Source organism: Salarias fasciatus, chromosome 7, assembly GCF_902148845.1.
Source record: "Salarias fasciatus chromosome 7, fSalaFa1.1, whole genome shotgun sequence".
In the NCBI taxonomy this organism is placed as follows: domain Eukaryota; kingdom Metazoa; phylum Chordata; class Actinopteri; order Blenniiformes; family Blenniidae; genus Salarias; species Salarias fasciatus.
The window spans coordinates 30,606,579-30,622,037 of NC_043751.1; the positions used below are offsets into that span (position 1 = coordinate 30,606,579).

Genomic DNA, 15,459 nt, shown 5'->3' on the forward strand with positions numbered 1-15,459 from the left:
CCCTCAGTCTGCAGAACGCTTCACATGGAGGATAAATAAATACACACATCCTCTGGTGTGGTCTTTTTCCCAGCGACATTTTTGGGCCAAACTGGGTTTTATGTTGAGTCTGAGTTTTCGCTGGTTTTCCAGCCGGAATCTTCTTCTCCTTTAAACGGAGCTGCAGTCGGAGCGAGAGCCGCCGTTCTCCCCGCTTCGTAAATGGATGTGGGGGTTGACATGGTTCTCTCACAGAGGAAGTCTGTGGTCGGGCCGTTTCTGCATATTTTCCCCTCACACACACACACACACACACACACACACACACACACACACACACACACACACACACACACACACACACACACACACTCCCTGTCAAGGCAAATGAAGCTTTCTTTTAAAAGCCCCACAGATGTGGAAGCCATTTCTCATGCTCTCTCCTCTCCTGCTTACACACACACACACACACACACACACACACAAATGCAGAAAAATATTCGCTGGCATAAACAGAGAAAGCCCACAGTCTCTCGGGGTGCGGTCTCCCCTGCGCGCCCCGGTGCAGTGTGGGTAGCTGTGGTAACAGAGGTCCTGTGAGAGGCTGTCCAGAAATAGCCCGGGTAAAAATGCAGGAACGTGGAGCTGGTGGAAGTGGCCCGGCGTCACGCAGAAACATCCAGCCATCCCGGGACGGCCCGGCCTCCACTCTGGCAGTTTGCTCCTCAACACCAACTCAGCCCGATTCAAGTGTGAAAACTTTGATGGTGACCTTCACGTCTCTGCAGGATGTCGGAAATATACATATCTGTCCAATAAGACTTTAACGAGCCGTTCGGTCACTGAGAAGAGATGCTTTCTGGTTGTTGCGGAGGATCATGGAGTATGACGTCCATTTACAGAGTCTGGGCTGAGTTTAAAGCCTGGGTGTCTCCGTCTGACTCAAACCTTCTCAATTTAAAGATCCTGTTTATGTTATATGAAGAATCTGAGCTTCTACTTAAAGAATCTGGTCTAAAGACTGCAGTTCGTCCAGTCGTCTCGCTCTGTTAGTCTGCGTTTAATGAAGAGTTCTCATCCTCTTCCAGAGGATGTTCAAGGGTCAAAGGTGCTTCATTGGATTTTCTATGCAAACACAGCTTAAATTTGAATTTCTCTTTTATTTTTCTTTACTAAAGAGTCAATATTGCAATCATTGTTTGATTCCAGAGAAGCTATTTTTGTAATTTCTTGACTAAGATCATTTATTTTAGGAGAAATAAAGCATGACTAACCTCACAAACCTGCTTGAATTTGGAATATTTTGTTCTAAGTTATTTTTGGGTGTGTAACTGATGAGTTAAGTTTGAGAATCATTCAGGCGTCTCACAGCTGGACTGATTGTTGTTTTGGAAATCCAGACTTTGATCATCTATAAAGATAATCCTTCGTTGTTGAAGTGAAAATCTTCATGCTGACTGTTTCATCTGGATGCAGCCGTTCGCTGAACTCTTATTTTTCCCTGAGCTGTTCCGTTCTGGAGGCAGCTGTTTTCCGGAGGGGGGGGTTGACCTCCCGGCTCCAGACAGACGGAGTTAGAAACTGTCTCGTGAACAAAGTGAGAGCTGGATATTCTCCCCAGAGGCTGCTGGATGAGAAAACAGAGGCGGAAGGAGACAAATATTAGGAATAAATCATCTATTTCGTTAGTTTAACTCCACACGTCGCTGTTTGTTGTGAATTTAATTTAGTGTTTGATCACGGCTTGTTTTTCAAAGAACCTGGAAATGAAGGACAGATAAATACAGATAAATAGTAAAAGTGAATTGATGACTGTAGAATCATTGTAACTCAAACAGACTGAGGGGCGAGTTCTTTTCCCAATATTCCAGTATTACTGTTTGATACTTCTGACGTGGTTTTGACAGTATCAAGATGCTGTTTGGCCACATTTACAAGAGTGTTTTAATTCCCAATATAATTTAATTTCATTTTTAAAAGACTGAAAATGACCTTGGAAACGCCTCATTCCAAATGAAATGATTTTTCCAAATTAAACTTAAATCCAAAAAAAGTGGCAGGTTTATCCTGATTTTAAAGTGGAATTAAATCATTCTTTTTTCTGCCTTAACTTTATTCTGTTTGTTCTCTTGCCCTGCCACCATGATGCACAAATTCCAAGATGGCCGCCCAAAGCAAGAATTAAACTGGAACAGGGATGGTTGATTTAACAGGAGCCTCAGTAGAAAAGATATCATGAGAGGAGTGGATGGCCTGAAGCATGAAAACGTGGAGTTTTTTTAAAGTTAATGGAGAAAGAAAAAGAAAAAAAAATGCAGAAAGTGGAGTTTGTTTTCTTCTGGTAGACTTAAATACGTCACTTTCCCCGCCGTCCAATCAGAACCCTTCATGACCCTCAGATCTGAAGGAGTTAAATAAAGGCAAATAAACCTGTTTTCCATGTAAGCCTGAAGAAGAATACTTCAGTTTAATTTAGAATAATTAATTCCACATTAAAAACCATCTTGTGGTCATGCAACAGAAGCTGGAGCAGAGACGGGCCGAGCCGCCGCCGCCGCTCGGGGAAGACCGAGGGCTTCAGGGAATGTCAGGAAGCCCTGCGAGTCCCGCTGCTATCTCTGTTACTCCACCTCCTGTCCTCCTCTTTAACTCAGACACAACAGCCGCTGAAGGCCGAGAGTCTCAGGCTCCGCTGGAAAATCAAAAGAACGTGACTGAGTTTCACCTAAATGAGTTAAAGAACGGCTGAAAGCCGATGAGCAATGCGTCTTATTTCATCTGCCAGCGTGTCAGAGGTACCAGTGCCCGGTACCTGGGAACCCGTACCGGAACTCCACCGTACCAGTTTTCAGTACTTTGTGTGTGTTAATGTGTTAATAAATGCTAATTTGTTGGTGGTTGCAGACGGGTTGCTAACGGATGCTAACGTGCTAGCGGTGCTGAATGCAGGAGCCGTAGATCTGAGGCTGTCTCTCCTCAGCCTGAAGAAAAATCTTGTTCCTGACCAGGAGCTTCCGGATTAAACGTTTTCCCGCCTCCAGCGAGCGTCATCTGCATCGTATTTGGAAAAGTGGAGCCGTGCTTTACAGCGCTTTCTAGTCACACTTGCTCCGTTGACATGCTAGCTATTAGCATCACTATCCTCTTGTACTTGCAATGCTGCATTCAGGTCCGGCATGGAAAATTCCCTACTGCTTCCACTCCCATTTGACTTTATCTCAGTCGGTACTCGGTCGTACCGACGGAATTCTGTTGGTTCCTGTAAAAGTACAGAATTCAGAACCCATCCCAAGTCGATAAGCTCGAGAAGAAAACTCGGCTCTCAGAATCAAACGGTCTCTCAGCTGTCTCTCTCAGCCCTGATCTCCGGTTCTGGTCTGCAGGTTTACCTGAAGGCTCCGATGATCCTGAACGGCGTGTGCGTGATCTGGAGGGGCTGGATCGACCTGCAGCGGCTGGACGGGATGGGATACCTGGAGTACGACGACGAGCGGGCGCAGGTGAGTCCCGCTGACCGTCCTCGGCCGAACGGAGAGTCCAGACGGCTAACTTCACTCTGCGTCCGCAGCACGAGGACGCCTTGGCTCAGGCGGCGTTCGAAGAGGCCCGGCGCAGAAACCGAGAGTTCGAGGACAGAGACCGATCGCACAGAGAGGAGGTGAGAGGGCGGCTCCGAACGGGCCGCCGCAGAACGGGGCCAGTCTCGCAAAGCCAGTCCAAAAAGAAGGAAATGAAACCGCCAGGCTCCAGCCGGGAACCGAGTTCTAAACCCTGAGGGACACCAGAGTCGCTGGTTTACCTCCAGCATGTTGCACCGCTCTCCTCGGTCTGTTAGCCCCGCCCACTGCCACACCAGAAATTAGTCAAACCGCACTTTTAGAAATTTAATTGAGATGATTTAATTTTTAAAAAAAAACCTGCTCCATGGTTTCCGCTCCGTGTCGTTCTTCAGTCTTTTGGTGGCTTTGCGAGACGCGATCGAGCCGAACGCTACGACATGACGGTTTCTTAAAAAAGCAGTTTTTACATCAGTCTTTCCTGAAGCTCCGTCGTCAGACCTCAGTGTGTTTCTCTGCTTAGTGCTTGATTCGCTCAGGGTTGTGTGATGTGTGCTTGTGTGCTTTTTTAAATTTTATTTTATCTTTTAACGATCTGAATATCACGTCTCCGGTCTGAGCCGTAGGTTTAGTGCATGATCAGTTTGACGATACATGGAATCTGATATCTGGTTTGAATTGATATTGATTGACTGATCCTGATCCAGCTGTTGTCAGGTGTCCCGAAAGCCTGCCAGGGGAAAGTTAGTTGACTCACTTTGTGCAACACACCAGTAAAAAAAAAAAAAAAAGAAACACAGAACGTTAAATGTTTTGCCTCGATGTTCATCATGACTCGACCTTTACTCCTGGATTGGAAACGCGAGTCGTGTTTCGCTCACATTGACACGTTTTCCCTCGGGATTCTCAAATTGTCCCGGATGCGCTCAAAGAGTGGAGACCAACTGACTTTCCCAGCCAGGCTTTGGGGAGACCAGAGACGCCCTTGGTGAGTTGACGCCCTCCGAATGAACCACAAATTCTTATTTTTTTAGGAGCCTGTGGTTTCTAAAATCTGGGACTGATGACACACAGACAGACAGCCAGCAGAAAGAACAGGGTCTGTGTCCTCCACTTCTCGCCATCTATCACACTGTCATGCACTAAACCACCCTGTGTGTGCGTGTGTGTGCATGTCGGTGTGTGTGTGTGTGTGTGTGTGTGTGTGTGTCCACCTGTCTCACCTGTATCTGCTGATTGTTGTGTGTGCACAGGTGTGTGCTTGTTCCTTTGTCGATCGTGTGTCGACGGGTGTGCAGGCACTCCCGCAGCTTTGTGACCAGAACAAAACCGGACGTCCGTCTTTTAGTCCCGAGCTGCAGCACAGGCATGAAGAGGAGGAGGAAGGAGATGTTATCCAAGGTCATCTTTCATCTGACTGATCTCATGTTTCCCCCCCGAGGCTCCCGAAGAGAAAGAGGAGCTTGTGCCTGCTGCTGGATCAATAGGCGTCCCGTCACCCAAACTCCCAGCGCCGCTGAAACACAGCTTTGATTCCCCGAATGTGGAAACGCTGTCCTGACTGAGTTATAACCGCCAAACTGCAGCGAACGCCCGTTATCTGTACGTCCATGGAAGCCGAGGAACCGGGACTGAGGGCGATTCTGAGAAAGGCTGGTGTCCGGTTCAGGAAACTGAAGCCGCTGCTTCATGACTTTAAACCAGACCTGAGAAAAGAGCAGCGCTCTTCCTCTGGAGGCCGCCGGTCACTTCGGACAAATTCTGATGGGAGTAGGAAGGTCGTTTAACCAAAATACATGAAATAAAATCACTTCTTATTAACTAAACCTGAAAGCAGTTTGGATAATAGGAACCAATCACATGCAATCAAATGAATGTTAAACTGCGTCAGCTGTGTTCAAAAAAGAAATAATCGTCTAAAAATACATACATGAGCCTAAAAGTTCACATTTTTCCATACAAAAGATAAACGATGGATAAAAATAAGAAGAGAAGCTGCTGGAAGAAGTGTTGTGTCTTCAGTGAACTGGTGGATTATTCCACAATCAAATTCTTTGTAGCTCACTTTATAATGAAAGTACCGACACCTAAATAGTAACTTTTAATTTGGACTGTTTGTCCTTCATTAGCTTTGCGTTTAAATGTTGAAATTGGAACATGAGAAGCTAAATGAGTGTGAGTGAGTGGACGGCTGTCGCTCTGGGTGTGACTGGGCGGGACTCGGGCCGTAGCGCCGTTCTCCGTGCTGAATGTGGAACGCCTTGTCATGTTTGGCAGGTTCCACGTTTTTCATCCAAAACCAGCGAAATCTCTCTGAGTCAAGGTCAGAAGGCGGCTGCCAGGATGATGGATGGAGAAGCAATAAATTGATGAGAAATGTGCCATTTAACTCTCCTCCGCACAAAAACACACACGCACACACACACACACACACACACACACACACACACACACACACACACACACACACACACACACACACACACACAGAGTGGTACAGCAGTAAGAGATTTGGTGGTGAATGATGAGCTGGCACTGAAAGCATTAATATATCATTAGTATTGATCGCAATCAGACCCCCTACTTTGACCCACACACACACACACACACACACTCACACACACACACACACACACACACACACAAGTTCAGGAGCGCGTGGAGTCCGTGCAGAAACTCGCAGATGCAGCAGATCTGCTGAGAGTCGTGGGGCTGAGCGGTATTGAGTTGTGGTTAGGCGTCCCGCGGCGGCTCGGCGGGCGTCGCGGGGGTCCGGGTCGATACCGGGTCCCCGGGTCGATACCGGGTCCCCGGCCCCCGTGATTAGTGAAGACCGCTCCTCTCCTCAAACACTCGCCTCGGCTCCGTGCGTCGGATAGAACCGCTGTGAAAGAAACGAAGGTTAAACAGCAGAAGTACCTCTGAAGGCGACTCGCTATCGGAGCAGGGGTGTTCAACCTGCGGCTCTGGAGCCACATGTGGCTCTTTAGTCCCTCTGTAGCGGCTCCATGAAGCTTTCACCACATGATACTGATTAAACATTTAACTTATTTTTAAATTATTATATGATTGGTCACTCTCGGTTCAAAAGGGATTCAGAAAAGGTTCAAGTAAAATTGGGAAAAATTGCAAAACCACAGGAAATGGGGGAAAAAACCTGAAATGTCTAATTTCTAACATAAGAAATGAAATATGGCAGAAAAAAGCAAACAAAACTGTTTAAAAAAAATGTAAAATGGCTAAAATTTTGAAACTGTCAACCAAAAAGCTTGAAAACAACAAAACTGTTAAAATCAGGAACAAAAACTGGTTCAATGTAATAAAATGTTCTCTGTTCTGAACTGGAGTTAAAACTTCATGAATGCTTCATAAGATCGAGTTCTTCTCCAGTAAACAGGAGTTTGAGACAGTAGTAACCGTAAAAGGCTAAAGCTAACAGCTTGACAGAGACGCAGCAGGTTTCACTGCAATAACAGCTCAGTTATTATAACAATAAAATAACAGCACATGAGCTTTAGAAACACGAAAACTCCACAAAGAAACCCTTCTTCCTGTCAGCTGTTCATTGTTGTGTTGAACAAAAAATCAATTGAATATGAAATTCAAACTAAAATGAATGAAAGGACTTCTGGGAACTGTCTGCATGTCGCCAATTTTAATCAAAATTTAAACGTGTTTTTTTTTTTTTTACGTCAAAACTAGCCCTTTTTTTGGTTGATAGCTCGAGGTCCTCAAAATACTGAACTGTGCGGCACGTGGCTGAAGCTCGATAGGACGGAGACAACAGTCTGAATATCCGTAAAGACGCTCCTGTGTCACACGCCGTCTCTGTGTGTGTGAGCCGTCCTCATCCTCGTCCTCGTCTTCGTCCTCGTCCTCGTCTTCGTCTTCGTCCAGCTCAGATTTCCTTCAGCGTTCATTCTGAGAACCAGGTTTTCGGTCTGATCGGCACCTGAAGACCCGACGAGCGCTCACTTTAAAAACAACAGCAGCACGCTTCAGTGGCGGCAGCGGAGTCAGTCTGGCTGTGAGGGGTTCGACTGTGTGTGTGTGTGTGTGTGTGTGTGTGTGTGTGTGTGTGTGTGTGTGTGTGTGTGTGTGTGTGTGTGTGTGTGTGTGTGTGTGTGTGTGTGTGTGTGTGTGTGTGTGTCTGTGTGTGTTGCTGTAACGGTGAGTCACTGAAATGACACAAGCTGCGTTCCTCCTGAACCGAGCAACCCTTTCACTATCTCTGTCTGCATTTCTGTCTGCTCCGCTCTCCGCTTCACCTCTGCCTGCGCTTTCTCACCCCCCCATCTCACCCCCCCATCTCACCCCCCCACCTCACCCCCCACCCCTTACATACCCCCACCCCCCCCACCTCACCCGACCCCCGATAAACTCCCTCTGCTATCACTTAAGTGTAAACATATAACCACAAGTATGTTTTTTTTACTGCAGCAGAAGGTCAAGCCGTGGCATGGAACACACACACACACACACACACACACACACACACACACACACACACACACGCAGCGGAGCCGGTCATGACATATTTTCCCGGCCTTGTCAGGCTGTGCTGTGGCCTGGAGATGCTGCTGGTGTCAACAGCTGATCTGCCTGCTGCCCTCAGAGCAGTGGCCTGCTGTGGCCTGCTGGCGCCCTCTAGCGGCGCTCTGAGGACACTGCAGCCTCTAACTTCACAGACATCACAATGAAGCGTCTCAAAATTTGATTTATTATCCCCACACTTATAGTTTTAATGAATTAGGAATTATCAATAAATCAAAATGCGGGAACACAGAGGAGCTTAACACAAAGTTTCAGATTAAAACATCAAAACGGCTTCATGTCGGAGATTCTCCTCGAGACGGGACGATGTGTTTAATTTAAGCAGATCCTCAGTCGGAGCGGCAGGTTTTATTCTCTGGACATAAATCTGAGCAGAAGCAGTTCAACAGAGAGCGACTAGTCGGGAAGAAAGTCTGAAACCTGAGTGCAGGAGTAGAAGTAATCCATTACACCGTGAAACGTCAGGAGACCAGATCCGAGCAGCTGGAGCCACATGTGGCCCCGATGCCCCTGATATCGACATCTATAAGATGCTGTTAGGGCAGATGATACCCAGGAAAATGTCACTCGAACCTGATTTTTACATTAATTCCTCTAATTACTGCATTGCTACTTGTAGCAATAAGGAAGACTAATCGATGAATTCATGTTGATTCAATAAAACCAGTTTAGACACATGAAGCCAGTTATATTCATCCTCCTGGTGGAAGTCCTGTTCTCTGATTCAGCCTCATGAATCCAGCAGTTCTGAGCAGCTCTGCAGGGATCAGGCTCCTGATGAGACGTTCACAGACTTCTAGTCTGATATTTAACCGTTAGAATACGAGATGCGTTAGATTCTCATGAATCAGGCTGTTTTAATAAATAACGCCACCGTCTGTTGGCTGAATGTCCACTGACTGATTTTGATATCACCTTTTATCATGTTGTCTCATTGTGTTAGTGTGTGTGTGTGTGTGTGTGTGTGTGTGTGTGTTGATGTAGTGGCTGTTTGTAATAAGCTGTCACCTATTTGGTAAAGCCATACTTAACTTGTCTTTTCTCCCTCTTGTTTCTCTCCGTCCTCTCCCTCCACCCCCCCCCCCCCCCCCCCCCCCCCCCCTCCACCCACCTCCCCCCGCCTCCCTCCACTTCCATCCCTCTGTCTCCCCAGTCCAGACGACAGCAGGACCCCAGCCCTGGCTCAAACATGGCCAACACTGACGTGGAACACAAGATGCGCTGAGGAAGACGAGGATGAATGAAGAGACACGGGGGGGTTCGGGCACGGCGACGACCCCCCAGGACCCGCAGTCACGTCACTTTTCACACCCAAAAACAAGAAAAGAAGAAAAGTCTCAGTCAGGATCAGTCAGTTGGTCACACTTGAAAATCTTTGATATTTTTCGTCCTGGTCTAAAAACATTGAAGGAGTCGGGTTGGTTTCAAATTCCAAAACAAGTTTTACTATTAATACAAGATGTTGAAAACAGAGAGAGAGAGAGAGAGGGAGGGAGGGAGGGAGGGAGGAGTGCAGCGCTTCACATTGGTCCGCGACCTCGTCGTTTCCTAAAACCTGCTGTTTTCTGAGACCAGAGTTCACTTTGCTGGAGGAGAGCGAGACGTGGCGAGAGGGAAACACTCAGAGTGAGGGACTGGCTCGGCCCGGTCCGTTTGGTCGTCTGGAATTTCTTCTAAGTAGAAACTAAAGATTCGGCGCTAAGAATAAATAAATGAGTTACCAGACAGAATTTCTTTACTCTTTGTGTGTAGTTTAGAATACGACAGAAGCACCCTCATACTTTCTTTTTTTTTTTTTTTGCTACATATTTTCTTTCAAAACATCAGTACGAAAAATCCCGTCGAGGTGGCGCTGTCCTTCCAGGGTCGACTCGGACATCCTCTGTCTTCTGCCATGTTTTGCACTATGTGACCGTCAGTCTGCGTGTCGCCGCCCGGTGAGGAGTGACTGGGTGATTCTGCTCAGGCGTTCTGACCGGCCGCCCGCCTGCAGACAGGCAGAGCGTCTGATTCTCGTGTTTTCCACGTCCCTCGCCTCGCCTCGCCTCGCCTCGCCTCGCATCCTTCCTCTGTTGTTTTCTCTCTGCATGTTTTACCTTCGATCAGCTGCAGCAGCGTCAGACCTCCGCAGCACTCAGTCGGTGAGCTGCATGTTCTCCCTGAGCGTGCATGGCGTCTCAGAGTCCTGAAGCATGCACTGACGCGACCTCTGCAGGATCAGGTCGCCTCAGTTTTGCAGAATCACCCAGAAATTCCTCCTAAAGCAGTAAAATCTGCGGTTCAGACCCTCGTGCAGTGAAACCCTTGGTTTTGTTTCGTCTGGTTTTCTGATGGTGTGAAAAAGTCACGATGTTTACTTTTTATATGACTTCTGATCTGTTCTTTTGTTCGTCTGAGTTTCAGCTTCGTCTGGAAGCAGCAGCAGCGTTAGGCTCTTCTGTGTTTTTAAAAAGACTAAACGTCTCCAGAGGTTTGTGAGGTTCGACGACTCATGTCGCTTTTATTTTTCCACGTTGCTTCAATGTTGTGATTCTGGATGTTTTTGCTTTCTGAGGCCGTCCACCTCCAGGCCTTCACGCATCCAGTGTGGATCGACTCCAGTCGTGTTCGTCAGGCAACAGAAAATGTTTTTATATTTTGCAGCTAGAAGCTTATTTCTTTTTCCAGTGTGTTTTTTTATTTAGTACATTCAACGGTTTTATTATTATGATTATTATAACCACAGAAAAGAACACGCCCCTCCCTTTTTTCTTTTCTTTTCTTCTCAATCTGAGTTATTAAGAATTGTACTGAGCTGTACATAAACTATGAAACAGGGTTTTTCTTTTTTCTTTTTGTACATTGGGAGCATTGTTTTGTAGCACTTGACATGAAGTTACGGCGTAAAGACAATTCGAAATGGAAATAAAGAAACAGTCAACACAATAATTAGGTTTCAACTCTTAAATTATGTGAAATGCAGTGTGTAAGGGGTCGGTTTCAGTTGCAGCTGAATACTGATGTTACGGGAATCAGAGGAAGGGTTCATGTGTTCATGAATTCATGTCTTCGGATCAGACCAGGTAGGAAGCAGGTGGAGAGAAGCGGCTCGGTGAAACGTTGTTCGATGGTTCACTGAAGAGTTGAGATGCAGTGAGGAGGTGTGAAAGAGGATAAAGGTGTGTATTCTCACAAATGAGCTGGATTTAACCGAACATGTTGTGGAAGTTGCCCTGAGGGCAGGAAGAGGCCGAAACACTTTAACATGGTTCCCTGTTTCTGTCGCATTTCACTTTTTTGATGGAATTTAACTCGGATTGGATTAAGACGTCTCATTTGGTTGTTTCATGTCAAATTTGGTCTTTTTTTCTTTTTTCGTTAAATCCAGAGAATTAACCGGATGTGGTGCAGATGTAAAGACGCCAGCGTTTCCTCTCAGTTCGTCCCTCAGTTTTCTTAATGCAGGCATTAAGGCAAACCAGAAAACACAAAGACTTCCCTTCTTTTTTAACCTCAGCTGTTTCTTTCCTTTTTTCTGTTTAAGTTATTTATACAGTTCTGTTCCGTGTAGTGGCTTGAGTTGTTCCTCCTGATCGTGTGTGTTTGTATGTGTGTGTCCTGTTTTCAGGGTTTTAGGCTCTTTGGAATCTAAAACATGAGATTCACTTCAAAATGTTGGATGTCTTTTTTTTCATAATAAACTTGTAACAATTCTAGTATTTGTGTTTTTTCTTGTTAGAAGTCGTCATTATTCTGATTATTAGATGAAATAGTTTGCATGTTCCTCCTGTGCTTGTGCCAGCAGGACTGAGATAAAATCTGCTCAGTAACATTTCCTTCATGTTCGCATCATTTTCCCTTCAAGTAAATCCTCACAAAAATTAGACAATATAATAATTAAACCTTTGCTTAACTTTTTAAAATCAAAGTGCTTTTTCAATCAAACTACATTTTTGCAAATCAAATCATATAAAACAGAAACTGAAATATGTTAAATGTCGGGGAAAAAAACAAATTAGGAGAAAAAAAAAATATGAATATGGTTCAAAGGAAGAGTTCAATAAGAAGCTGAAAGACGGATAAATCCAAACACTTCAAAATTTGATCTTATTTTTAGTCATAACTTATTCTTGAAATTCTAACGAGTTTAGAAACACTACTGTACGGTGGCCCTGAGGTGCAAAACACAACGGCAAAAGAGAAAACACGAATGCAAATAAGAAAACACAACACAAAAAGACAAAACACAACAGCAAAAGAGAAAACACAACACAAAAAGAGAAAACACAACGCCAAATCAGAAAACACAACACAAAAAGAGAAAACACAACGCCAAATCAGAAAACACAACACAAAAAGAGAAAACACAACAGCAAAAGAGAAAACACAACACAAAAAGAGAAAACACAACGCCAAATCAGAAAACACAACACAAAAAGAGAAAACACAACGCCAAATCACAAAACACAACACAAAAAGAGAAAACACAACGCCAAATCACAAAACACAACACAAAAAGAGAAAACACAACGCCAAATCACAAAACACAACACAAAAAGAGAAAACACAACACAAAAAGAGAAAACACAACGCCAAATCAGAAAACACAACACAAAAAGAGAAAACACAACGCCAAATCAGAAAACACAACACAAAAAGAGAAAACACAACGCCAAATCAGAAAACACAACACAAAAACAGAAAACACAACGCCAAATCAGAAAACACAACACAAAAAGAGAAAACACAACGGCAAATCAGAAAACACAACACAAAAACAGAAAACACAACACAAAAAGAGAAAACACAACACCAAATCAGAAAACACAACACAAAAACAGAAAACACAACACAAAAAGAGAAAACACAACGCCAAATCAGAAAACACAACACAAAAACAGAAAACACAACGGCAAAAGAGAAAACGGAAATCGGGTGACATCAGTCTTCTTCTTCTAATGATTTTCTGATTTGGCGTTGTGTTTTGTCTTTTTGTGTTGTGTTTTCTCTTTTGCCGTTGTGTTTTGCACCTCAGGGCCACCGTACTACTGAGCTGATCTGTTAAATAGATTCTTTTTCATACTAACCTCATCCAGGACTGACTGAACAGGAAGACAGAAGGAACAGACAGAGCGACTCGTCTTTTCTCTCATTATGAGCAGAAAGAAAAGGAAAGAACAGATCCTCCTCCAGACTCCGTCTCGGACTGGGACGACATTTCAGCCATCAGAGCTGAAAAGAGGCTACGGAGCCGGAGGGAGGCAGAGGGGAGGTGGCAGAAGAAGAGCCAGCGAAGCTGAATGAAGCGAAGCAGAAAAGGCCTCGAGGCCTCAGACGTAACGGAGCTCCATTCAGAGGAGGAGCACAGGAAACGGCGAGCCTCTTCCTCCACACGGAGCAGGAAACTCTGGACCCAGGGAGAAGTGAAGACGCTGACTGGGTTGTTGTGGATGGAGCAGCGCAACCTCTGAGAGAACAGCCTTCACTTCTTTAAAATAGAATAAATTCATCTGTTCAGATTGACTCAGACGAGACGAAAACCACCGGAAAAAACTCAAAAGCTTCTATTTCTAATTTCAAAGTAAAAGTACATTCAGTGAAAAAAAAAAAAAACAGACAATAGAAGAAACAATTACACACTCATTCTCACACCTTCAGGCATTAAAGGGGCTGTATCCTGCTTCTTTAGCTAGTCCAAACCCTAGAAATGGCATTAACATGGTAATAGTTTATTTTTGGCACTAAGGAAAAGTCATTTTGTGTGAAATAAAAGATTTTCTGGGGCTAATTCTGAAACCCGGAACAGAAAACGCTCAGTTTCACTGAAAATCCCGCCTCTCCCCCTGTGGACTTTGACTGACAGCTACTTCAACCAATCAGCGCTTCGTTAGCGTCTCTAAGGGTTAGCTTTAGCTCTTTAGCTCTAGCTTCTCTACACGGAAATACACGTGAAAACGTCTTTTCCTGTTAGAAACTCACCAAGCGCAGACCCTCCAGACCCTCCAGACCCTCCAGACCCTTCAGACCCTTCAGACTCTTGCTCTTGCTTGACTGTTGCTTTCAGACGATGGCTAAAGTTTATCTCCGTAATCAGAGTTAGAAAAAAGCGGCAACGCTGATTGCCGAGGGCCTGCAGGAGGGGGGCTCAGGGGAGCCATCTTCTTCGTGTGACGTGAACGTGGGAAGACAGAGCGTTTTCACCAATGACGTACAGTAATTCTATACGTCATTGGTTTTCACGGTGTGGGAGGGGCTGCCTCTCTGAACAGCAGAAACGTGAGGAAAGCTCAAACATGCAGGCACGAAGGAAAAAAATGCTTTGGGGGTGTTTTTGGTGAGTACATAGCCATATAACAAGGTTAAAACATACAAAAAGTGAATTTTGCATGATACAGCCCCTTTAAAGCTAGGGTCGGCCATCTTGGAAAACTAGCATGTAGCACGAATGTAGCATCTCCCCAAGGCTCCGCCCAGCTCCCACCCCATTGGAGGAGCTCCTGTTGGCAGCAAACTCACTGGATGCGGAAGTGCCACGCGCGCACACGGGAGCACCACTCGCACGGAGTTTGTGATGGCCTCCAATGTTATTAACCTTTCTAACTGCCCACACACAACGTGCATAGGAGCGCAGCACGCCGCTCCGCTTCCTTCTATTTTTCACGCGAGCTGCGAGCGCCGAGAGCGCCTTGGCAACACGCACACACTCTGAACCAGGGCCAGTGCACGCCATTGAAATGTACGCACAGGGGGCTGGTAGAACGGCGAAGGGATTTGATTGGTTCCTGAAGAGCGGTCCGCGCCTTACGATTGGCCGGAGTTTTTACTGTCCTTTGGCCGCTACAGCTGTCAGATTTGTTCTGCACCTTTTTCCGTACACATAATGTATTGACTTCTCCCAGGGGGAAGGAGCATTTCACTCAGTATGACAAAAAGTGCTTTAGGACAGCATCGTCTACCTTAACTTTAAGGGGTCAGAAATTAACCACAAAACACATTTCCATTTCCATACTGTGGGAGAGTGATGGGGAATGTTCATAAAAACAAATAATGATTGTACTGCTAAAATGATCATCAGATTAATTATGTGAAGAGAAAATATTACTACAAAAACATACATTTTGACTGTTAAAAGACACAACGTGGTGGCAAAGCTGCAAAAATAACACAACTATAAAGAGACACAAACTGGCCTCAATTGATCACAAAAATCCACTGAATCGGCTCCATCAGCTGGTGGTTTCTGTGTAAAGTTTATCATCTAACAGCAGAAATAGGCTGAATGGTGGGTGTTGGTCATGTTACACAGAGAGCATGTCCACTTTGAAACAGCAGCTCAGACAGCTGCTAAGAGAAATGTCTGAGATGTCCCGCCACTGTCAACGCAAAAAGA

At 45.3% G+C, this 15,459-nt stretch overlaps 1 protein-coding gene across 6 annotated transcripts in view; it reads left to right on the top strand.

Annotated features, from left to right (window-relative positions):
• Positions 1-11,785, top strand: part of cbfb (core-binding factor subunit beta) — a 30,591-nt gene extending 18,806 nt beyond the window's left edge. Inside the window, exons 4-7 of one of the 6 annotated variants that reach the window (XM_030095932.1) lie at positions 3,363-3,479; positions 3,548-3,637; positions 7,258-7,263; positions 9,244-11,785. In XM_030095932.1, coding sequence (XP_029951792.1) covers positions 3,363-3,479; positions 3,548-3,637; positions 7,258-7,263; positions 9,244-9,315 — 285 coding nt within the window. In that variant the 3' untranslated portion in view covers positions 9,316-11,785. Of the gene's footprint in view, positions 1-3,362; positions 3,480-3,547; positions 3,638-4,570; positions 4,636-7,257; positions 7,264-9,243 lie in introns of all 6 variants that reach the window. The other 5 variants (XM_030095934.1, XM_030095936.1, XM_030095937.1 and 2 more) reach the window with 5 other exon arrangements.
• The last annotated feature ends 3,674 nt before the right edge of the window (positions 11,786-15,459 follow it).